The sequence below is a fragment of the Hemibagrus wyckioides genome, linkage group LG04 (assembly GCF_019097595.1).
Source record: "Hemibagrus wyckioides isolate EC202008001 linkage group LG04, SWU_Hwy_1.0, whole genome shotgun sequence".
In the NCBI taxonomy this organism is placed as follows: Eukaryota; Metazoa; Chordata; class Actinopteri; order Siluriformes; family Bagridae; genus Hemibagrus; species Hemibagrus wyckioides.
The window spans coordinates 27,226,796-27,250,811 of NC_080713.1; the positions used below are offsets into that span (position 1 = coordinate 27,226,796).

Sequence of the window (24,016 nt, forward strand, 5' to 3'; positions counted from 1 at the left end):
GATTTTGCCTTTCGTTCTGCATAAATACCACATATGCTTCCTGTTCAACTTAACGACATATCAGACCGCACACACAAACACACAGAGATATAGACATTCTCTTACATATTTTTTTGAGCATTAGTACTAAATGGAGTCCATTTTCACACTCTTGCATGTTTTAATGGCTATCGTCAATTTTTCCAGAGCTAATAATTCTACTTGTAGTCTGAGTGGAGAGCCTGTATACCCACATATATGGAAGGATGGTGATATCATAGTTGGAGCACTTTTCCCCTTTCATATTAATTGGGACATCACAGAACCATCCTATTCTGTCAGGCCATCTTCAACAAAATGTATGAGGTAAGCCCCATTAGAAAAGAACAATTTATGGCAATTACTGATCATCTATTGTAATTAAAATATAAATAGTGATCCACAAGCTGTAAAGATACTGTTAGTAAATCATATGAAGTCATTTTTATGCACTTTTTTCTGATTTTTTTTATTCAGTCTGGACTTCAGAGCTTTCCAGTATTCACAGTCCTTGATTTTTGCAACAGAGGAGATCAACAATAGTTCGTCTTTACTGCCTGGAGTCTCGCTGGGCTACAAGATCTATGACACCTGTGGTACCGCAGGATTGGGGGTGAAAGTGGCAATGGCTCTAATTAATGGAAATGAGAACTCAGTCTCTGATGAGATCTGCACAAAGCCTGCACAGGTGCAAGCCATAATTGGAGAGAATTACTCATCAGTGTCCATGGCTATAGCAAAGAGTATTGGACCTTTCAGCATGCCCTTAGTAAGGTTTTATGCAATATTTAAACATTTTGGGGGTATTACAGCAGTATTTTAAGAACATATGTGAAATGAACACCTGGAAAGAAACATTGTAGTTTATTTCTGATGTGAACTGAAAATATTCTGACTGAACCTAATGCCTGAGATGCCTGTGTGAATCTGATTTTAGATCAGTTATTTTGCCACCTGTGAGTGTCTCAGTGACAAAAGGAAATATCCCTCATTTTTACGCACTGTTCCCAGTGATTATTACCAGAGCAGAGCCCTGGCAGAGATGGTCAAGCACTTTGGCTGGACCTGGGTGGGAGCAATAAGAAGAGATGATGATTATGGTAACAATGGGATGGCCACTTTTACCAAAGTTGCAGAGCAACTTGGCATATGCTTAGAATACTCTCTTCCATTTTATGGAACCTATTCAAAGGAGAAAGTGCTAAGAATTGTTGAGCAAATTAAAAGCTCAACTTCTCGACTCATATTAGGATTTATCACTAATTATGATATGCAATTTTTGGTGCGTGTGTTTTCTGAACACAACATCACTGGATATCAGTGGATAGGAACCGAGGGCTGGATCGCTGATCCAATAGTGGCCACACAAGATAAGCACAACATACTGCAAGGAGCCATAGGGCTAGCTATTCCCAAAACAAAGGTGGCCGGACTGGAGGACTTCATTCTAGATATAAAGCCACTGGAATCTGTAGGAAGTGCCATTTTTACAAAATTCTGGGAGAGTTTGTTTAAGTGTAAATATACAGTGCAGAATGATTCAGGGAACTCACCAGTGTGCACAGGAAAAGAGAAACTGTCTGAAATGGACAGTGCGTTCACTGACATGTCCCTGATGCCTATTTTCAGTAATGTGTATAAAGGAGTGTATGCCATTGCCCACACTTTACATGACCTTCTTGGGTGCAAAGAAACATGTCCTACAAAGAAGCAGCCTGATCCTTTTACAGTGAGTTAATACTATAATGATACTTTTTCACTTAAAATTAAGAGCTATAAACAGAATCTGACCAAATTAAAGTGAACTTTTTTATTTGAAAAACATGATTCATTTTTAACCAATAAACTTATAAATAACGTAAATTTGCTTTCTTTCTCAAGTTTCTGGAACACCTCAAAAAGGTAAATTTTAAGACCAAAGTAGGTGAAGAAGTTTATTTTGATATAAATGGTGACCCACCAGCAAAATATGAAATAATAAACTGGCAATTAAATAAAAATAATCAAAGTGAATTTGTCACTGTTGGACTTTACGACTCCTCTTTACCTGCTGATGGTCGATTAGCAGTAAACCTGCCCTCGATTGTATGGGCACAAAATAGCAATAAGGTGAGTATAATTTTAGCTATAAATATAAGGTATAAAAAATAGTTAAATAATGCTATGTCTATTGTTTGTGAAATTGTTTAATACTTAAATGTTAATATGAAGAATGAAAAATAAAAAATAGAATTTAATTGCAAATATTCATAGGTACCAATATTTATATGTCAAGAAAGCTGTCCTCCAGGCACTAGGAAAGCTGCACAAAAAGGAAAACCCATCTGCTGCTTTGACTGTATTCCATGTGCTGCAGGAGAGATCAGTAACATGACAGGTAAAAAAATGACCATGAAAGGACATTCCCTGTTGAAGATTCTCCAGTATCTCAATATCCTATACATGCATCACTCTATCTATTCTCTCTCTCTCTCTCTCTGTATGTGACAGATGCTATTGAATGTGAACAATGCCATCAGGATTACTGGTCAAATGCACTCAAAGATAAATGTGTAAAGAAGGAAATTGAATATTTGTCCTATGAAGAACCAATGGGAATTTTGCTAACAGTAGTGTCCATTATTGGTGCATTTATGACGATGGTAATAGCAATCATTTTCTTTAGATATAAAGACACACCAATAGTCAAGGCCAATAACTCTGAGCTGAGCTTCCTGTTGCTCTTATCTCTGACTCTGTGTTTCCTCTGTTCACTTACATTCATTGGTCAGCCCTCTGAGTGGTCCTGTATGCTACGACACACAGCGTTTGGGATCACCTTCGTCCTCTGTATTTCCTGTGTTCTTGGAAAAACCATAGTGGTGTTAATGGCCTTCAGGGCTACACTTCCAGGCAGTAATGTCATGAAATGGTTTGGGCCTCCACAGCAGAGACTCAGTGTACTTGCCTTCACTCTCATACAGATTCTTATTTGTGTGCTTTGGTTAACAATATCCCCTCCTTTTCCCTTCAAGAATCTAAAACTCTACAAAGAGAAGATCATTCTAGAATGTCATTTAGGCTCCAGCTTAGGTTTCTGGGCTGTGCTGGGTTATATAGGACTTTTGGCACTTTTATGTTTTGTTTTGGCGTTCCTCGCCCGAAAGTTACCTGATAATTTTAATGAAGCTAAATTCATCACATTCAGCATGCTGATGTTCTCTGCAGTCTGGATCACTTTTATTCCTGCTTATGTGAGTTCACCTGGGAAGTTTACTGTAGCTGTGGAGATATTTGCAATTTTAGCATCAAGCTTTGGTTTGCTATTCTGCATCTTTCTTCCAAAATGTTATATAATCATACTGAAGCCAGAAAAAAACACCAAAAAGCAAATGATAGGGAAAGCTAAGTAAAGCTAATACTTTAAATACTAAAGTTATGTTTTGTCACTGCATCACCACTATAGAAACAGATACTATTCTTAACTTTAAATCAACAGTATGTAAATTGATGTTAGAGCTTTGAACCACTTGTACAGTGTAAATAAATATATAGAACCCAATTCATTTGATATCACATAAAGGGAGTAATGTCTTAGGGCATGCATGCACCATATCCAAAAGACTTGCAGGAGCATAGTACATAGAAACATGCCATAGCTTAGATTGACACCAGTGCAGTAAAATGATGTGACATAGAAAAACCTCTAAGAAAAATGAATAAAATACTGTTATTTTGAAGAATTTGTTGTGTGAAGATGTCTACAAAAGCTACCTGTGGATTCCTTTATTTATACCTTATATGAAACTTCCTTCAATATTAGTTATCAGATAAATAAATAACACTTGTCTGACCAAACAAAATAATAACCAAAACACAAAACTAAATGCAAAAGGTAAAATAAATAAATAAATAAACCAACATTCAAAGAAACCAGGTGGGGAAAGAGTATTACCCAGTGTACATCCTGAAATTCAGTAGCATGTAGCACCACCTTTAGCAACAATATCTTGACTACACTGAACAAAATTATAAACGCAACACTTTTGTTTTTGCCCCCATTTTTCATGAGCTGAACTCAAAGATGTACACAAAAGGCCTATTTCTCTCAAATATTGTTAACAAATCTGTCTAAATCTGTGTTAGTGAGCACTTCTCCTTTGCCGAGATAATTCATCCACCTCATAGGTGTGGCATATCAAGATGCTGATTAGACAGCATGATTATTGCACAGGTGTGCCTTAGGCTGGCCACAATAAAAGGCCACTCTAAAATGTGCAGTTTTACTGTATTGGGGGGGGTCTGGGAGGGGTCCAAAAACTAGTCAGTATCTGGTGTGACCACCATTTGCCTCATGCAGTGCAACACATCTCCTTCGCATAGAGTTGATCAGGTTGTTGATTGTGGCCTGTGGAATGTTGGTCCACTCCTCTTCAATGGCTGTGCGAAGTTGCTGGATATTGGCAGGAACTGGAACACGCTGTCGTATACGCTGATCCAGAGCATCCCAAACATGGTCAATGGGTGACATGTCTGGTGAGTATGCTGGCCATGCAAGAACTGGGATGTTTTCAGCTTCCAGGAATTGTATACAGATCCTTGCAACATGGGGCCATGCATTATCATGCTGCAACATGAGGTGATGGTCATGGATGAATGACAACAATGGGCCTCAGGATCTCATCACGGTATCTCTGTGCATTCAAAATGCTATCAATAAAATGCACCTGTGTTTGTTGTCCATAACATATGCCTGCCCATACCATAACTCCACCACCACCATGTGCCACTCGATCCACAACGTTGACATCAGCAAACCGCTCACCCACACCACGCCATACACGCTGTCTGCCATCTGTCCTGTACTGTGAAAACTGGGATTTATCCATAAAGAGAACACCTCTCCAAAGTGCCAGATGCCATTGAATGTGAGCATTTGCCCACTCAAGTCGGTTATGACGATGAACTGCAGTCAGGTCGAGACCCCGACGAGGATGACGAGCATGCAGATGAGCTTCACTGAGACGGTTTCTGACAGTTTGTGCAGAAATTCTTTGGTTATGCAAACCGATTGTTGCAGCAGCTGTCCGGGTGGCTGGTCTCAGATGATCTTGGAGGTGAAGATGCTAGATGTCGAGGTCCTGGGCTGGTGTGGTTACTCGTGGTCTGCGGTTGTGAGGCCGGTTGGATGTACTGCCAAATTCTCTGAAATGCGGATGGATGGATGGATGGAAAGGGAGATTCATAGTTTCCAGCAGTATCCACAGACACAGGTAATAGATAAAAAAGGAAGGAATATAACTAAAATACCCAAATTAGGGTACAAAATATAACAAAAATATTACCAAATATAGCAGAAGATATAACAATAACAAAATATAACCGAAAAATACTAAATACAGAGATTTTTGGATAAATATGGAGAATGAGATGAAAAACAAAATAATTAATGTGCAAAACAAGTGTTTAAAGTTACAGACCTAGTCGATGTGCAAAAACTGCGTGTTTGAGTCCTGTGCAAATCTCAGTTTATTGAGAGTTCTGTATAAACCAGAGTGTATTATGTGTAGTGTGTATTTTATTGTACAGTCCAGTACAGAGAGAAGAGTAGTGTCAGTACTGACTTCTCCCACCCCACGTTGAATTAAAGAGTCACATGGCATGGGGGAGGAACGACCTCCTCAGTCTGTCAGTGGAGCAGGGCAGTGACAGCAACCTGTCACTGAAGCTGCTCCTCTGTCTGGAGATAATGTTGTACAGTGGATGCAATGGATTGTCCATGATGGACAGGAGCCTGCTCAGCACCCTCCTCTCTGCCACTGATGTCAGGCTGTCCAGTTCTGAGCCTACAATCGAGCCCGCCTTCCTCACCAGCTTGTCCAGATGTGAGGCGTCCTTCTTCTTTATGCTGCCTCTCCAGCACACTGCCGCATAGAAGAGGGCACTTGCCACAACAATCTGATAGAACATCTGCAGTAGCTTTTTGCAGATGTTAAAGGAAGCCAGCCTTCTTAGGAAGTACAGCCGGCTCTGTCCTTTCCTACACAGAGCTTCTGTGTTGGCAGTCCAGTCCATTCTTTCATCCAGCTATACTCCAAGGTACTTGTAGGTCTTGACAAACTCCACACAGTCCCCGTTGATAGTGACAGGCTCAGGTTGAGTCCTCAGCCTCCTAAAGTCCACCACCATCTCCCTGGTCTTTGTAGTGTTGAGTTGCAGATGGTTAATGTCACACCATGCAACAAAGTCCTGTATCAGTTGTCTATACTCTTCCTCCTGTCCCTTCCTGATACAGCCAACAATAACAGTATCGTCCACAAACATTTGCACATGGCTTACTCCCATCTCTGTTAGTTTGTCTCTGAGGAGCAGCAGCTGGATGGTGTTGAATGCACTGGAGAAGTCCAAAAATGTAATTCTCACAGCCCCGCTGTCACTGTCCAGGTGAGAGAGGGATCTGTGAAGCATGTAGGTAATGGCATCCTCCAGTCCCACCTTCTCCTGGTATGCAAACTGCAGAGGGTTGAGGGCGTGGCAGACCTGTGGCCTAATGGTCTTCATTATGTGAGGTGTCAGGGCAACTGGCCTGAAGTCATTCAGCTCTCCAGGGCATGGTTTCTTTGGGACTGGGATGATGGGATTGATTACTGGGATTTTCCACTGCTGATGTAACCTCTCCTGCTCCAGGCTCAGGTTAAAGATGTGCTGTAAAGGGTCTCCCAGCTCCATTGCGCAGGCCTTCAGTAGTCAGATAGTCAGCCTTCAGTGGAGATACTCCATCTGGGCCTGCAGCTTTACTGGGACAGACCCTCCTCAGCTCTTCGCACACCTGAGCTTCTGTGATCATGGGTGGATGATTATTCTCCTCCTCTGTGCCATAGTTGTTCTTAGTGGGTAGATTGAGAGCAGAAGTGGGGGTGGGGGGTGCAGTGAACTGAGGTGTGAATGAGTTGGGGTCGTCAAACCTTTTGAAGAAATTGTTTAGCTGGTTCACCATTCCCACACCTCCCTTTAATGGTGTTACCCTGCTTTGAACTGTATCCCGTTATTGTCTTCATCCCACTCCACACTTCCTTCATGCTGTTGTTTTGCAACCTCTTCTCCAGCTTTCTTCTGTACTGCTCCTTCGCCTCCCTGAGCTGGACTTTTAGTTCCTTCTGCACATGCTTAAGCTCCTGCTGATCACTATCCTTAAAGGCCCTCTTCTTCTGGTTCAGAAGTCCCTTGATGTCACTTGTGATCCAGGGCTTGTTGTTTGCATAGCAGCGTACAGTTCTTACTGGAACAACAACGTCCGTACAAAAGTTGATGTAGTCAGTAGTGCAGTTAACAACATCCTCAATGTTTTCACTGTGTGACCCCTGCAGTACATCCCAGTCTGTGTCCCTGAAGCAGTCTCTCAGGAACTGCTCAGCCTCAGGAGACCACTTTCTGAATGAGCGTGTGGTTGTTGGTAGTCTCCTCACTCTTAGTTTATAGTAAGGCTGAAGCAGAATAAGGTTGTGGTCTGCTTTCCCCAGTGCAGGTAGCGGGGTGGCTCTGTATGCATCCTTTAGGTTAGCATACAGTAAATCAATGGTCTTATTTCCCCTGGTGTTACAGTCCACATACTGGGAGGAAGCAGGTGGTGTTGTGTCCAGAGTAACATGATTGAAGTCCTCAGAGATTAACACCATCACCTCAGGGTGTTGCATTTGTATCCTAGCAACAGCAGAGTGGATGACGTCACACGCTACTTCTCCATCAGCATGTGGGGGGATGTAAACAATGAGAACAATGGTGTGTCCAAACTCTCTGGGCAAGTAATAGGGACGCAAACTTACAGCCAGAGGTTTGATGTCCCTGTAGCAGTTGGAGATTTTTATGCTCACATGCCCAGGATTACACCACCTCGTGTTCACATAAATGGCGAGTTCTCCTCCTTTCCACTTCCCGCACGTCATATGCGGGTGGCCTCCACAGGGCATGATCAGACCCAAAATGCAGGGATAGCAGCCAGTCGGGACAAAATACTTTATTTCTTTAAAAAACAAACAGAAATGTACACGGAAACACTAGGGGAAACCATCATCACAAAATAAAATCCAGAGAACAGAAGAGGCACACAATAACAATGAGGACTCAAAAACACACACCCACAAAACCCATATAAATAGGGCAGGTAATTAGTGAAACATGAGGGACAGGTGTGCAGAGGCGAGAACAGGCTAAGGATTGGGCGGGGCAAACACGCAAGAACACAAAACAAACAAAGACACATGGCACAGGTATAAACAAACTGTCAAACTGCCCTCTAGTGTTCAGGCAGGAAAGTGTCCAGCAGTCCATGACACCGCAGGCTTTAGTGTCTCTGTCCGCCCTGACCGTGCTGAAGCCGGGTAGCTCCATGTTAGCATCTGGAATGCTAGACGTTAGCCACATTTCACAGAAGCACAATAAACTGCACTCTCTGTAGATTTTATCATTTTTCACCAGAGCAGCCAGCTTGTCGATCTTGTTCGGTAGCGAGTTCACATTTCCCATGATTACAGAAAGTACCGAAGGCTTATATCACCACTTCTTCGCTAGCCGCTTAGCTTTTAGCTTAGCTCCGGCTCTGCAACCGTGATACCGCCTCCTCACCTCATCAGGTAAATGTGGAACCACGCCGGCAGGGGACTTTTCCAGAGCAAGAAGTTGGTGTCTCGAATAAACGAGTTTTGGCTTGTGAAAATCCATATCCATAGGATAGATAATCTGATGTACACACAAAAGAAAAGAAAAAAAACGGAAGAAAATAGTAAATAAATAATAAATAGTAAGGCATGCATGGAGCTGCTGGAAAGGCTACAACTTGCTGTAGTGGTGGAAGTCTTAGACTTAGATGGCTTATGGTAGAGAAATGAACATTCAATTCACGGGCAACAGCTCTGGTGGACATTCCTGCAGTCATCATGCCAATTGCACACTCCCTCAAAACAAAGTCTGTGGCATTGTGCTGTGTGATAAAACTGCAAATTTTAGAGTGGACTTTTATTGTGGCCAGCCTAAGGCACACCTGTGCAATAATCATGCTGTCTAATCAGCATCTTGATATGCCACACCTGTGAGGTGGATGGATTACCTCGGCAAAGGAGAAGTGCTCACTAAAAGCCTGGTCACACTACAGGACTTTAACCGTCGGCAGATCACTTTGCTGTTCAGACTACATGACTTCACTGTATGTTTTTTTGTCCTTGTGGTGTTCACACTACGTGACGCTTCGTAAATGATCCACAAGAGGGGGTCCCACACCATCTGACAACAACTCTTGTCACTCAACGCCGTCCCCAAACCACGTTTTGTCACGAAAACACACAGGAAATGATGCGTGACTTTTGGTAGAGGTTTGTTTTGAAAATGGACGTTGGCAGGAGTCTCGCTCTAGATAAATGTTAATTTATTAAAATAAATGTTGTGTCCACACTATTTTTGAAGCCATGTTGCTGCTGCTGCTTTTCTTCCGGTGACCTCAACTCTGTTGACTTGCTCTCTCATTGGCTGGAGGTTGTAGTAACAATTGACACCACGTGATGTCGAGTCGGCCGACCGTCCCAGATATTTAATATGCCAGATACCTGGATTTTGTCTGCGAGGTGTCAGTGACGCGTCAGCGAGCCTTTTTGATGCATCGCTGAGTAATTCACACAAAGATTGCCGAGCGCTGATCACCCGCTGATTTTCCCACAATCACAGCCCGATCCTTCGGCGAGCTCATTAATTTGCAAATCTGGCTTAAATCAGGCTTAAAATCCTGTAGTGTGAACTAGGCTTAACACAGATTTAGACAGATTTGTGGACAATATTTGAGAGAAATAGGCTTTTATGTACATAGAAAAAGTCTTAGATCTTTGAGATCTAAAAACAAAAGTGTTCCGTTTATAATTTGGTTCAATGTATTTTTTACAACACTGGTTCAGTTAATTCATGTTTAAAGGCATGTTGGTGGTTTTCCTAATGACCAAATCATGCTGCCATATTCTTTATGGAGAAAATAAGGCTTTTTAATTTTCTATATTTTCTATATTATATTGACAGTGAACATTTACATTGCATTTACCTTAATGGCATTTGGTAGATGCCCTTATCTGGACAGACTTCTAATTTATCTCACTTTTCATAGAACAGAAAAGTTGTGGTTTAGGGGCCTTGCTCAAGGTCCCAGCAAAGGCAGCTTGGTGCTGCTTGGATTTGAGCTCACAACCTTTCAGTTTGTAGTCCAACATTTGAAACACTGATCTTCCACTTCCCAACATTGTGCCTAAACAAATATTATTTTAATCTCCAACCTGAGTTTTGCATTGACTAATAACTGAATGACTTTAGAGAAGGTTTTGAAAGAAACCAATTGCAACAATGACATGGGACATGGAGCACTTTTCTTGAGAGGGATATTGCTTCTGACAGATAAGTGGTTGCACACACACTGCTAGATAGTATAGTAATCTTGTAGAAGTGTCATGTTGTTCCATACATGAAGAGATTAAAATTGCATAATGACCATATGAAGTAAAAATCATCTGAACATTACTGATGTAGTGGAAAATATAGTATTGGAAAAAAAGCAGTGGAAAATATAATCTTGTAATCGTAATCAATGCTGGAGAGCTACAGATGCAGTGTTTTACATTTATTTATTTTTTTTGTAATGCCTAGCATTACTTATTATTCTTTACCATCAAAGCAGTAGATCAAACAGTAGATACTGTGAACAGGGAACAGAAACAGGAAATGTAAAGGTAAAACAGGCTGTCACACTGTCACACCTCCTTTGATCATGACCCACAAGTGTAACTTTACCATAGAGATTTTGCCTTTCGTTCTGCATAAATACCACATATGCTTCCTGTTCAACTTAACGACATATCAGACCGCACACACAAACACACAGAGATATAGACATTCTCTTATATATTTTTTTGAGCATTAGTACTAAATGGAGTCCATTTTCACACTCTTGCATGTTTTAATGGCTATCGTCAATTTTTCCAGAGCTAATAATTCTACTTGTAGTCTGAGTGGAGAGCCTGTATACCCACATATATGGAAGGATGGTGATATCATAGTTGGAGCACTTTTCCCCTTTCATAGTAATTGGGACATCACAGAATCATCCTATTCTGTCAGGCCATCTTCAACAAAATGTATGAGGTAAGCCCCATTAGAAAAGAACAATTTATGGCAATTACTGATCATCTATTATAGTTAGAATATAAATAGTGATCCACAAGCTGTAAAGATACTGTTAGTAAATCATATGAAGTCATTTTATGCACTTTTTTCTGATTTTTTTTTTTAAATTCAGTCTGGACTACAGAGCTTTCCAGTATTCACAGTCCTTGATTTTTGCAACAGAGGAGATCAACAACAGTTCGTCTTTACTGCCTGGAGTCTCGCTGGGCTACAAGATCTATGACACCTGTGGTACCGCAGGATTGGGGGTGAAAATGGCAATGGCTCTAATTAATGGAAATGAGAACTCAGTCTCTGAAGAGATCTGCACAAAGCCTGCACAGGTGCAAGCCATAATTGGAGAGAATTACTCATCAGTGTCCATGGCTATAGCAAAGAGTATTGGACCTTTCAGCATGCCCTTAGTAAGGTTTTATGCAATATTTAAACATTTTGGGGGTATTACAGCAGTATTTTAAGAACATATGTGAAATGAACACCTGGAAAGAAACATTGTAGTTTATTTCTGATGTGAACTGAAAATATTCTGACTGAACCTAATGCCTGAGATGCCTGTGTGAATCTGATTTTAGATCAGTTATTTTGCCACCTGTGAGTGTCTCAGTGACAAAAGGAAATATCCCTCATTTTTACGCACTATTCCCAGTGATTATTACCAGAGCAGAGCCCTGGCAGAGATGGTCAAGCACTTTGGCTGGACCTGGGTGGGAGCAATAAGAAGAGATGATGATTATGGTAACAATGGGATGGCCACTTTTACCAAAGTTGCAGAGCAACTTGGCATATGCTTAGAATACTCTCTTCCATTTTATGGAACCTATTCAAAGGAGAAAGTGCTAAGAATTGCTGAGCAAATTAAAAGCTCAACTTCTCGAGTCATAGTGGGATTTCTCACTAATTGGGATTTGGAAATTTTGGTGCGTGTGTTTTCTGAACACAACATCACTGGATATCAGTGGGTAGGAACCGAGGGCTGGATCGCTGATCCAATAGTGGCCACACTAGATAAGCACAACATACTGCAAGGAGCCATAGGGCTAGCTATTCCCAAAACAAAGGTGGCCGGACTGGAGGACTTCATTCTAGATATAAAGCCACTGAAATCTGTAGGAAGTGCCATTTTTACAAAATTCTGGGAGAGTTTGTTTAAGTGTAAATATACAGTGCAGAATGATTCAGGGAACTCACCAGTGTGCACAGGAAAAGAGAAACTGTCTGAAATGGACAGTGCTTTCACTGACATGTCCCTGATGCCTATTTTCAGTAATGTGTATAAAGGAGTGTATGCCATTGCCCACACTTTACATGACCTTCTTGGGTGCAAAGAAACATGTCCTACAAAGAAGCAGCCTGATCCTTTTACAGTGAGTTAATACTATAATGCTACTTTTTCACTTAGAATTAAGACCTTTGCTAAACACAATCTGGACAAATTTAAAATGAACTTTTTTTATTCGAGAAAAAAACATGATTCATTTTTAACCAAAAAACTTATAACATACATTTGCTTTCTTTCTCAAGTTTCTAGAACACCTCAAAAAAGTAAATTTCAAGACCAAAGAAGGTGAAGAAGTTTATTTTGATATAAATGGTGACCCACCAGCAAAATATGAAATAATAAACTGGCAATTAAATAAAAATAATCAAAGTGAATTTGTCACTGTTGGACTTTACGACTCCTCTTTACCTGCTGATGGTCGATTAGCAGTAAACCTGCCCTCGATTGTATGGGCACAAAATAGCAATAAGGTGAGTATAATTTTAGGTATAAATATAAGGTATAAAAAATAGTTAAATAATGCTATGTCTATTGTTTGTGAAATTGTTTAATACTTAAATGTTAATATGAAGAATGAAAAATAAAAAATAGAATTTAATTGCAAATATTCATAGGTACCAATATCTATATGTCAAGAAAGCTGTCCTCCAGGCACTAGGAAAGCTGCACAAAAAGGAAAACCCATCTGCTGCTTTGACTGTATTCCATGTGCTGCAGGAGAGATCAGTAACATGACAGGTAAAAAAATGACCATGAAAGGACATTCCCTGTTGAAGATTCTCCAGTATCTCAATATCCTATACATGCATCACTCTATCTATTCTCTCTCTCTCTCTCTGTATGTGACAGATGCTATTGAATGTGAACAATGCCATCAGGATTACTGGTCAAATGCACTCAAAGATAATTGTGTAAAGAAGGAAATTGAATATTTGTCCTATGAAGAAACAATGGGAATTTTGCTAACAGTAGTGTCCATTATTGGTGCATTTATGACGATGGTAATAGCAATCATTTTCTTTAGATATAAAGACACACCAATAGTCAAGGCCAATAACTCTGAGCTGAGCTTCCTGCTGCTCTTATCTCTGACTCTGTGTTTCCTCTGTTCACTTACATTCATTGGTCAGCCCTCTGAGTGGTCCTGTATGCTACGACACACAGCGTTTGGGATCACCTTCGTCCTCTGTATTTCCTGTGTTCTTGGAAAAACCATAGTGGTGTTAATGGCCTTCAGGGCTACACTTCCAGGCAGTAATGTCATGAAATGGTTTGGGCCTCCACAGCAGAGACTCAGTGTACTTGCCTTCACTCTCATACAGGTTCTTATTTGTGTGCTTTGGTTAACAATATCCCCTCCTTTTCCTTTCAAGAATCTAAAGCTCTACAAAGAGAAGATCATTCTAGAATGTCATTTAGGCTCCAGCTTAGGTTTCTGGGCTGTGCTGGGTTATATAGGACTTTTGGCACTTTTATGTTTTGTTTTGGCGTTCCTCGCCCGAAAGTTACCTGATAATTTTAATGAAGCTAAATTCATCACATTCAGCATGCTGATGTTCTCTGCAGTCTGGATCACTTTTATTCCTGCTTATGTGAGTTCACCTGGGAAGTTTACTGTAGCTGTGGAGATATTTGCAATTTTAGCATCAAGCTTTGGTTTGCTATTCTGCATCTTTCTTCCAAAATGTTATATAATCATACTGAAGCCAGAAAAAAACACCAAAAAGCAAATGATAGGGAAAGCTAAGTAAAGCTAATACTTTAAATACTAAAATTATGTTTTGTCACTGAATCAACACTATAGAAACAGATACTATTCTTAACTTTAAATCAACAGTATGTAAATTGATGTTAGAGCTTTGAACCACTTGTACAGTGTAAATAAATATATAGAACCCAATTCATTTGATATCACATAAAGGGAGTAATGCCTTAGGGCATGCATGCACCATATCCATAAGACTTGCAGGAGCATAGTACATAGAAACATGCCATAGCTTAGATTGACACCAGTGCAGTAAAATGATGTATGACATATAGAAAAACCTCTAATAAAAATGAATATAATACTGTTATTTTGAAGAATTTGTTGTGTGAAGATGTCTACAAAAGCTACCTGTGAATTATTCTATTCATACCTTATCTGAAACTTCCTTCAATAATAGTTATCAGATAAATAAATAACACTTGTCTGACCAAACAAAATAAAACCAAAACACAAATATAACCAAACAACAACTAAATGCAAAAGGTAAAAAAATAAAACAATAAATAAACCAGCATTCAGAGAAACCATGTGGGGAAAGAGAATTACCCAATGTACATACTGAAATTCAGTAGCATGTAGCACCACCTTTAGTAACAATATCTTGATGTACAACTATTTATTACAACATTGGTTCAGTTAATTCATGTTTAAAGGCATGTTGTTGGTTTGCATAATGACCAAACATCTCCACCTTGGCCTCATCAATCCAAAGGATATTGTTCTTTGGAGTAAATATATATATATATATATATATATATATATATATATATATATATATATATATATATATATATATATATATATATATATATACACTATATTGCCAAAAGTATTCGCTCACCTGCCTTGACTCGCATATGAACTTAAGTGACATCCCATTCCTAATCCATAGGGTTCAATATGACGTCGGTCCACCCTTTGCAGCTATAACAGCTTCAACTCTTCTGGGAAGGCTGTCCACAAGGTTTAGGAGTGTGTTTATGGGAATTTTTGACCATTCTTCCAGAAGCGCATTTGTGAGGTCACACACTGATGTTGGACGAGAAGGCCTGGCTCTCAGTCTCCACTCTAATTCATCCCAAAGGTGTTCTATCGGGTTGAGGTCAGGACTCTGTGCAGGCCAGTCAAGTTCATCCACACCAGACTCTGTCATCCATGTCTTTATGGACCTTGCTTTGTGCACTGGTGCACAGTCATGTTGGAAGAGGAAGGGGCCAGCTCCAAACTGTTCCCACAAAGTTGGGAGCATGGAATTGTCCAAAATGTCTTGGTATGCTGAAGCATTCAGAGTTCCTTTCACTGGAACTAAGGGGCCGTGCCCAACCCCTGAAAAACAACCAAACACCATAATCCCCAATCCACCAAACTTTACACTTGGCACAATGCAGTCAGACAAGTACCGTTCTCCTGGCAACTGCCAAACCCAGACTCGTCCATCAGATTGCCAGATGGAGAAGCGCAATTCGTCACTCCAGAGAACGCGTCTCCATGCCTAGGTGCTTGATTTTATACACCTGTGGCCATGGAAGTGATTGGAACACCTGATTCTGATTATTTGGATTGCCAAAAGTATTCGCTCACCCATCCAAATAATCAGAATCAAGCACCTAGGCATGCAGACTGTTTTTACAAACATTTGTGAAAGAATGGGTCGCTCTCAGGAGCTCAGTGAATTCCAGCGTGGAACTGTGATAGGATGCCAGATGTGCAACAAATCCAGTCGTGAAATTTCCTCGCTCCTAAATATTCCAGTCAACTGTCAGCTGTATTATAAGAACGTGGAAGTGTTTGGGAACGACAGCAACTCAGCCACGAAGTGGTAGGCCACGTAAACTGACGGAGCGGGGTCAGCGGATGCTGAGGCTTATATTGCGAAGAGATTGCCAACTTTCTGCAGAGTCAATCGCTACAGACCTCCAAACTTCATGTGGCCTTCAGATTAGCTCAAGAACAGTGCGCAGAGAGCTTCATGGAATGGGTTTCCATGGCCGAGCAGCTGCATTCAAGCCATACATCAAGTGCAATGCAAAGCGTCGGATGCAGTGGTGTAAAGCACGCCACCACTGGACTCTAGAGCAGCGGAGATGCGTTCTCTGGAGTGACGAATCGCGCTTCTCCATCTGGCAATCTGATGGACGAGTCTGGGTTTGGCGGTTGCCAGGAGAACGGTACTTGTCTGACTGCATTGTGCCAAGTGTAAAGTTTGGTGGAGGGGGGATTATGGTGTGGGGTTGTTTTTCAGGAGCTGGGCTTGGCCCCTTAGTTCCAGTGAAAGGAACTCTGAATGCTTCAGCATACCAAGACATTTTGGACAATTCCATGCTCTCAACTTTGTGGGAACAGTTTGGAGCTGGCCCCTTCCTCTTCCAACATGACTGTGCACCAGTGCACAAGGCAAGGTCCATAAAGACATGGATGACAGAGTCTGGTGTGGATGAACTTGACTGGCCTGCACAGAGTCCTGACCTCAACCCGATAGAACACCTTTGGGATGAATTAGAGCGGAGACTGAGAGCCAGGTCTTCTCGTCCAACATCAGTGTGAGACCTCACAAATGCGCTTCTGGAAGAATGGTCAAAAATTCCCATAAGCACACTCCTAAACCTTGTGGACAGCCTTCCCAGAAGAGTTGAAGCTGTTATAGCTGCAAAGGGTGGACCAACGTCATATTGAACCCTATGGATTAGGAATGGGATGTCACTTAAGTTCATATGCGAGTCAAGGCAGGTGAGCGAATACTTTTGGCAATATAGTGTATATATATATATATTTTATAGCCATGCTTACATGAAAGCCATATTTTTACAGTCTTTTTCTGATTGTGCTGTCATGAACATAAATATTACATGGTCTGACCTTGAACTGGATTTGCTGAGACACTCATTCCTAGGAAGAGTGCAACATTCTTGAAGGTTCTGCAAAACATCTCACTGTAGAATTATAAGTTGCTTGGTGATGACCTTATAAACCTTGCCAGACTGATGAGCATCAACAGTTGCTTTTCTGAAGTCATGGTTCCTCTCTTTTCTTCTTGGCATAATGTAGAGATATACTGGAGTGCTTCAAAGCAGCAAAATGCTAACGGTTTTGCTTTCATAGAAATATTCTTGATAATTGACTAATCCTTTGTGCTTCATTAGAAACACTTGGCTGCTAATCTTTTTATCAGTGATTGTGAAAGTAGAAAAAATGTACATATTTTCTCCACCTGGCTTCTGAATATTTGATTACTTTTGGGGGAAAAATATTTTTCATTGTCTGTACCACTTATCCGATCTATCCTTGGGTCACCGGGAGCCTGTGCCTATCCCACGCATCATCGGGGATCAAGACAAGATACACCCTGGACGGAGTGCCAGCACATCGCAGTGCACACACACATTAATTTACTCACACAATCACACACTAGGGGTAATTTACTAGGCTAATCAGCCTAGTAGCATGTCTTTGGACTGTGGGAGGAAACCGGAGCACCCGGAGGAAACCCACCATGCACGGGGAGAACATGCAAACTCCACAAACACAGTGAGTGTGTCATTCATGCATTTCCGTTCCGGGTTCCGCAACGCCGGTTCCGGGACTCAACTTCTGGTTTCTTGATCTCACTTCCGGTTTCCTCCATTTTACACTTGTCAGTCCTATATAAGTCAGCAGACTGCACATGCTCCTTGCCAGATGGTCTCTTCAGTCAGCCTTGAGCTTCTGAGAAGTCATCCTGCCTTTTTCTTTGGCTCCAGTCTGCCTGGTGTTGACTCTGCCTGTCCCTGCAGCTGACTTCTGTCCTGTTCCTGTCTGCTTGGATTGTCCCTGTCTTGCTTCACTTACTTACTCTGCCTGCTCTGTGTTTAACCTGTTCTCTGGATTGTGGATTATTGGACTGTGTTCAGTTGCTGTTCCTGCCTGCTCCATGTTTTTCGTCTTCTCTGGATTTGAATTATTGGACTGTATGCTGTTGCTGACTCTGCCTGCATTGTATTCTACCTGTTCCCTATTTTGGACTATTGGACTTTGTTTCTGTTAATGATTCTGCCCAGCCTGCTTTATCCTGGTTTTCAGTTTTTCTGTGGGTGTTGTCTGAGAACCATTTTCAGTGCCGTTTTTAAAAAAGGACTCTAGTTTTTGGGTCCTCACCTGTCTTCCCTGACAGAGCGGGAGCGAGACGCGCACCCAGGATGCTGGAAGTGTGAGGCAAATGTGCTAACCACTAAGCCACTGTGAAAAATGTATTAATATAAAATAATATATAAAATTAAATTATATTAAAATCTTATGTTTTATTTTTGTTGTCACCTGAGATTCTTTGTTTGTTTCTTGAATTTGTTAAGTACCACACAATTGTTATTGATAAACAAAAACATAGAACGGATGAAGGATGTACTTTCTTTTTCCCGTGACTGTAAATGTGGTCACCTTGTTGTGTATGAGTGTGCCAATAAAAGCTAATAATTATGCAATTGGGGTATTGTCATGGCTCTGAATGGGAAGAGGAGACGTGGCAGAGAACAGGCAGTAGTCAAATAATTGTTTACACCTGTGTGTGTCTACTGAAAAGCCTACATAGATTCTCTTGTTGTTTAAAGATAAGTTGGAATACCAGAGATCTCTATGCAGTTTAATAAATCAGACAGTGCTAAGCAGCATGATGCTTGGTGTGTATTTTCAGTTTTGAGTATTCTTATGGTGTCACAATAAAATCATGAGGCTAAAAAAGGAATATCTTGTTGAGGCCCTGGTACAAATGTAGTTGGATGAATGGGAAGTACTTGATGGGCTTGGTTTAATTAGCCAGCACTCTACATGCTGCTGGCCTTCCCAGCCCTTGAGTCACTGTAATGAAAATGACCTGGAAGATGACCAAGAGGCATTACTGAACCTCCTTGAGTATGTAGTAGTGGTTTAGGGCTGGCCAGATTCAAACTGGGCAGTTTGTGTCCAGCATATGTGTCCAGCTGAACTATGATGATCTCCATAAAGCCATCTTGCAATGGGTTCAAAGGGGCAACATTGCCAGAATCATCTCTTCAATCTTGAGAAGGTTGTCTTGCTGTTTGTATCTTCATAACAGCTTTGACACCTGGGGCCTCATGTACAAAGACTTGTGTTGAATTAATACTAAAACATTTCATATGGACAAAGCTGTAAATGTGCGTATGCACAAAAAAAATCAGATGTATCAAACTCTGCGTACGGAGAATCCCACGCATATTCTCTTTGTACATCCCAATTAACTTGAAATTGAGCATGCATGAGCACCAAACCCCACCCTGTCTCCTCTCTCAAATAAATTAATTTAAATATGTAATGAATCCATTTTGGCAAAATCAAACAGCAAGAAAATGGCAAAAGCAAGCAAGAAATGAAACTTTATGGAAAATTAATTGGAGGTGCTTCTATCAGAGGTAGAAACGAGGAAAAAAATCTTGTTTGGAACGTTGTCCTCTGGAATTAATAACAAAAGAAAAAAAATTGATTGGGAGAGTTTGGCTGACGCAGTCAACGCTGTGGGATCTGAAAATCGCACTGTACCCAAGCTTAAAAAGAAATGGTCTGACATAAAGGTGGAAGTTATGCGGAGAACTGCTGCGCACAGACAAAGTGTGGACAGAACAGGCAGTGGTACAGGGGTCGATGAACTTGTACCTTTTGAGCAAAGAGTTGCCTCTATTGTGGGCGACATTTTACTCTCTGGAATAGTATCCGCTGCTGTGGGAGACTCGGATTTACTACATCAATGCCTCGAAGGTAACTAATTTCTCATTTATTTGCTTAACTTTGGAAAACATAGCTTACCAGTCTGCATTTAATTTTCAAATGCATGCAATGTAACTGACCAGTAGTAGACCAGAGATAATAAGCTACGTATCTATTGCATTTATGGAAATGCGTGAACCCATTAATAAGAAACAGATTGAAATCAGTTAGCATGTGCCTGTGTTTATTTGTACTTAGATGGTGCAATAGCAGGAACGTCCACTGGCACGCACGTGGTGTCCGTGCCTCCTGAGCAGCCAGTGCCTATTGTGTCCGGTGTCTGGCATTTCCGCTGCGCCCCTGTGGGAGATAATTTTGTAAATGAGAATATATGTATAAGGTATGTGTGAAATAATCAGGGGGACAGCAGGAGTGAGTTCTCAGGTAAAGGTTTATTCGTTAGGTCGTTTGAGCTTAAGAACAATATAAGGTTTAACACGGCATGTTGGCCTGTCACGGGCCTTGCACACAGGCTGCAAGGGCTTTGAAGAACAAATAGTTGTATCAATGATGTCAGTCTGGCAGGCTTTCTCTGCGGTACCAGGCTTTCCAAACTTGGACCAATCAATGGCAGAGACGCACCCTAGATTGTTATGGTCAATCTTCGCTCCATTGGTACCTTGAGCGGTAGTGAGCTCATCATGAAGTAAACGCAGCGCGTGTTGGATGGCAATGGTGGTACCAGGCGAAATATCTAGAGAACATACGTGGAAGACAGCGGATAAATCAGAAAATCCGTGAGGTGTAAAAGTTAATAAAAGAAAGGGGTGTTGGTCCCTGAAGAACTGAGAACTTACCCATGCTGTCTCCTGAAGAAGAATGAGGTATTGGCGAGAGTGAGGCCAAAGACAATCCCACTGGTGGGGGCGGAAACGCCCAATTTTTAATATAATGATTCAGGAAAGTTTAATTATAATGGTATTCGAAAAGTTGTAAATCCAAAAGATAATGGTGTAAAAAAGAATCTAAAAGGTCAAAAAAGAAAGATGGGTGGGATTGTCACCAGTGACGTGTTGCATTGGGAAGATAAGGGAAATGTATATAAAGGCTGTAGTTGGAGTTCCCCGGGTAGAGGTTGATGGGACGTTCATGCGTGAGCATCTCAATTCTTGTATCAGCGCTGATTACAAAATAAAATCTCTTATCTGTATTCATCTAGTCTGCTTGATTGGCTTATTTAGTTTTGAGGCCTTACTAACTATGAGTCTCACTCAGACTGAGCTGTCGGGTCAGTGTGGAGCTGGAGTCAGATTTTAGTAGTGAGTACAATAGATTTTTATTCCACATTGTTTTGGTGACCCCGACGTGATTTCAAAGAAAACGAGATTGGCACAGAGAGAACAGCAGAGCCCCAGACCCGGGACCCGAGGCTGCAGCCGCCGCCCACGGACCAGACACGGGATCCAACTAGGACAGAGGTAAGGCAGAAGCCTGTTTAACCGAATTTCTGCATTAGTTGTGTGTGGTCTGGGGAGGCGGAGGCGCTCGGCCCAGGGTCGGATCAGCTCTGCTCCAACCTATTGAGCCAGAGAGGCAGAGTGAGTGTAAGTTAAAACCACATAGAGTGACATGATAAATTGCATGTTTTGTATTGAAAAGACTAGATGATGTCAGATGTATGAATGTGTAAAGGCCTGTATGATCGAAAGTCCTGGTGGGTTCCAGGTGGTATGAGAGAAATTCCTGTGAAAAAGACCTTATTTGGACGCAAACGGAGCATTTAGTAGCAGAATAGTAAGTTCTGTGAACGTGAACACCGTCACTGGAAAAAGAAAAATTAAGTGTCAAGTAGCAGGTGATAAAAGAGAAGAGTAAAATTCCTGGATCCGGGTGGTAGTGAAAGGAAAATAAGAGAAGAAAAGAGAAATATAGTGAAAAATCCCGGATCTAGGTGTAAGAGAAATAAGAGATAAAGAGAATATAAAGAGAAAAAAGCGCTGAATAGAAAAGTCCTGGATCCAGGTGGTAGAGAATAAAGAAAAGATTAAGAAAAATAAGGAGAGGCCCGCTGTCGGCCTTTGTCTGTTGTCTGTCCTGATTGTATTGCATGCAGTGTGTGGGTGTGTTGAGTGCGAGGGGCTGTGTGAGTGTGAGTGCATGAAGAGAATAAATGGTGATTGGATGTGCGCACTGTAAATAGCACTGTATTAACCTTTTGTCTACTAACACTATTACTGTGAGATTATAGGAAAACCAGTGTGTACATGCATGCACACTGATATGGGGTGTGATATATGAAACAGGTGGGGATGATAGGGCTGAAGTTGAAAAGGAATTGCAACAGAGTGAGAAAATAAGGCAGAAATCTTTGTTAGAGTAAAGGAATCACCGTGCATGGATGTAATCATACTAAGGTTTGATATATATGTTTTGGAGGTACACTATGTGAGAAATGAAGGAAAAGTAAGGGTAGTGATGGTGTGGACTAGAATAGTCTTTAGAATAAATCTTATAGTGAAGCGGGCATCCACATACCGTAAGTAAGGACCAAGTGCCAAGTGTGAGATAATGGTTCATCTCAATTTGTTATGCACTCAGTGAATTGGATGAAATACGTGTATCGGTCACAAGTATAATTGTTCCACCCTCTACTGACGTGAAAGTGTGGTGTGACATCCATGGGGTCTAGGAGAAGATGTAGCAGACTGTAGGAAACAACTGCTCCCGAATGGTGGAAGTGTTTGTATCTGCCTACACGGGACGACACCGTGTGAGTGCTTACTTTACCGTTCTGGAGGAACTAAGTGAGGAAGTTCCCAATATTATCACAGAAAGAGCAAGAACTCGCGGATTAGAGCTAAGTCTTGACAGTCCACTACCATTCAAGCGAGTTGGTTATAGGTTTCCAAATAGGTTTGAAAGGGAGTTCGCGGAGGCAGCACTAGAGTTGTTGAGAAAGGAAGCTGGGAAACTCCTGGTTAGGGTCAATTTAATGTGGCCGATGACCCCAAGAGGTCCTCAATACACGGAGGTTTGGGCTAGCATGTGGAAGTTGGGGCAGGATCGTAGGTTGTGGAAGTGTTTCATTGCAGGAAGTTTAACAGTAGATCCTCAGGTGATGATGAAGAATTAAAAAGAACAAGTGTGTGTGTGTGTGGAAAAAGATTGAGTGCTTTTTGAAGTAGTGGAGAGGTGTGTGTGTGTGTGCGGGGGCATTGTGCCAAGAAAGAGTGAGTAAGAGCGGAGACATCCCCCTAGAAGGAGGAGTTTCATACAGAATAAGTGAGGGAAAAGAGTTGTACATATGAATAGGCTGAGGAGTTCAACGGCTAGAGACACGGTCTGTGGACTTGGAACGAAATCAAAAGCGGCTGAAAGCAGGCTTAGCGAGGGAGGGATATTGTGTGATCAGCAAAAGAGAATACTTAGGAAAAATCCACCTAAAACTTGGGTCTGCATACTATTGGGCCATTCAGTGAATTGTAAAAAATGTGACCCAGATAATACAACATTACCCTTACTGAAGTATTGAGCTACTATATTGATACCATATACTGCATGCGCACTACTGTTTTCTTCAGCTGTATGGCCTTTCGCCAAGACTTGGAGATAGAAACAAGGGGAATACGCACACACTTTTGGGATGAGCGGACATATAAAGATAGGGAAGGAGTAGAGCACTGGCAGCCAGAAGATTTGATTAGAGATAAATTGTGGGCCCTGACAAAGTTTGACGGACTGTACACCTTACAAAGAACGTTCCCCGACGTAGACTGGTACGAAGCATTAAGGAAGATTTGGCGTCCCAAGTTGTTGAGCCCTATATTGAGAGCACTAGTTGACGCTCCCGAGCCCAGCAGTGTAGCCATCCCAATATTTGATTTCATCAGTGACCCATATAAGGAAGACGACGAACCCCTGGCAGAGTTATTCCAGCCCAGACCAGGCCAATACAATTATTGCTCGGGATTGACAGCAACTGTGACAGTGGAACCGCGACTCGTACACTGGGAAAGAGGTTTTGCAACATCTGTGCTGATAGATAAGATCAATGCGCTCGGTGAGAAGTT

The 24,016-nt window shown here is 41.4% G+C and overlaps 2 protein-coding genes across 2 annotated transcripts; both read left to right on the forward strand.

The window, feature by feature from the left end:
* Window positions 1–130: 130 nt before the first annotated feature.
* LOC131351533 (extracellular calcium-sensing receptor-like) lies at window positions 131–5,020 on the forward strand. The gene is made up of 7 exons (XM_058386949.1): window positions 131–345; window positions 496–787; window positions 956–1,747; window positions 1,900–2,127; window positions 2,272–2,395; window positions 2,509–3,406; window positions 4,891–5,020. The coding sequence occupies exons 1-7, from the start codon at window positions 131–133 to the stop codon at window positions 5,018–5,020; spliced, it is 2,679 nt and encodes an 892-aa protein (XP_058242932.1).
* Window positions 5,021–10,951: 5,931 nt separating this feature from the next.
* LOC131351534 (extracellular calcium-sensing receptor-like) lies at window positions 10,952–14,238 on the forward strand. Its single transcript, XM_058386950.1, has 6 exons — window positions 10,952–11,166; window positions 11,321–11,612; window positions 11,781–12,572; window positions 12,730–12,957; window positions 13,102–13,225; window positions 13,337–14,238. Exons 1-6 carry the CDS (start codon window positions 10,952–10,954, stop codon window positions 14,236–14,238), a joined length of 2,553 nt encoding a protein of 850 aa, XP_058242933.1.
* The last annotated feature ends 9,778 nt before the right edge of the window (window positions 14,239–24,016 follow it).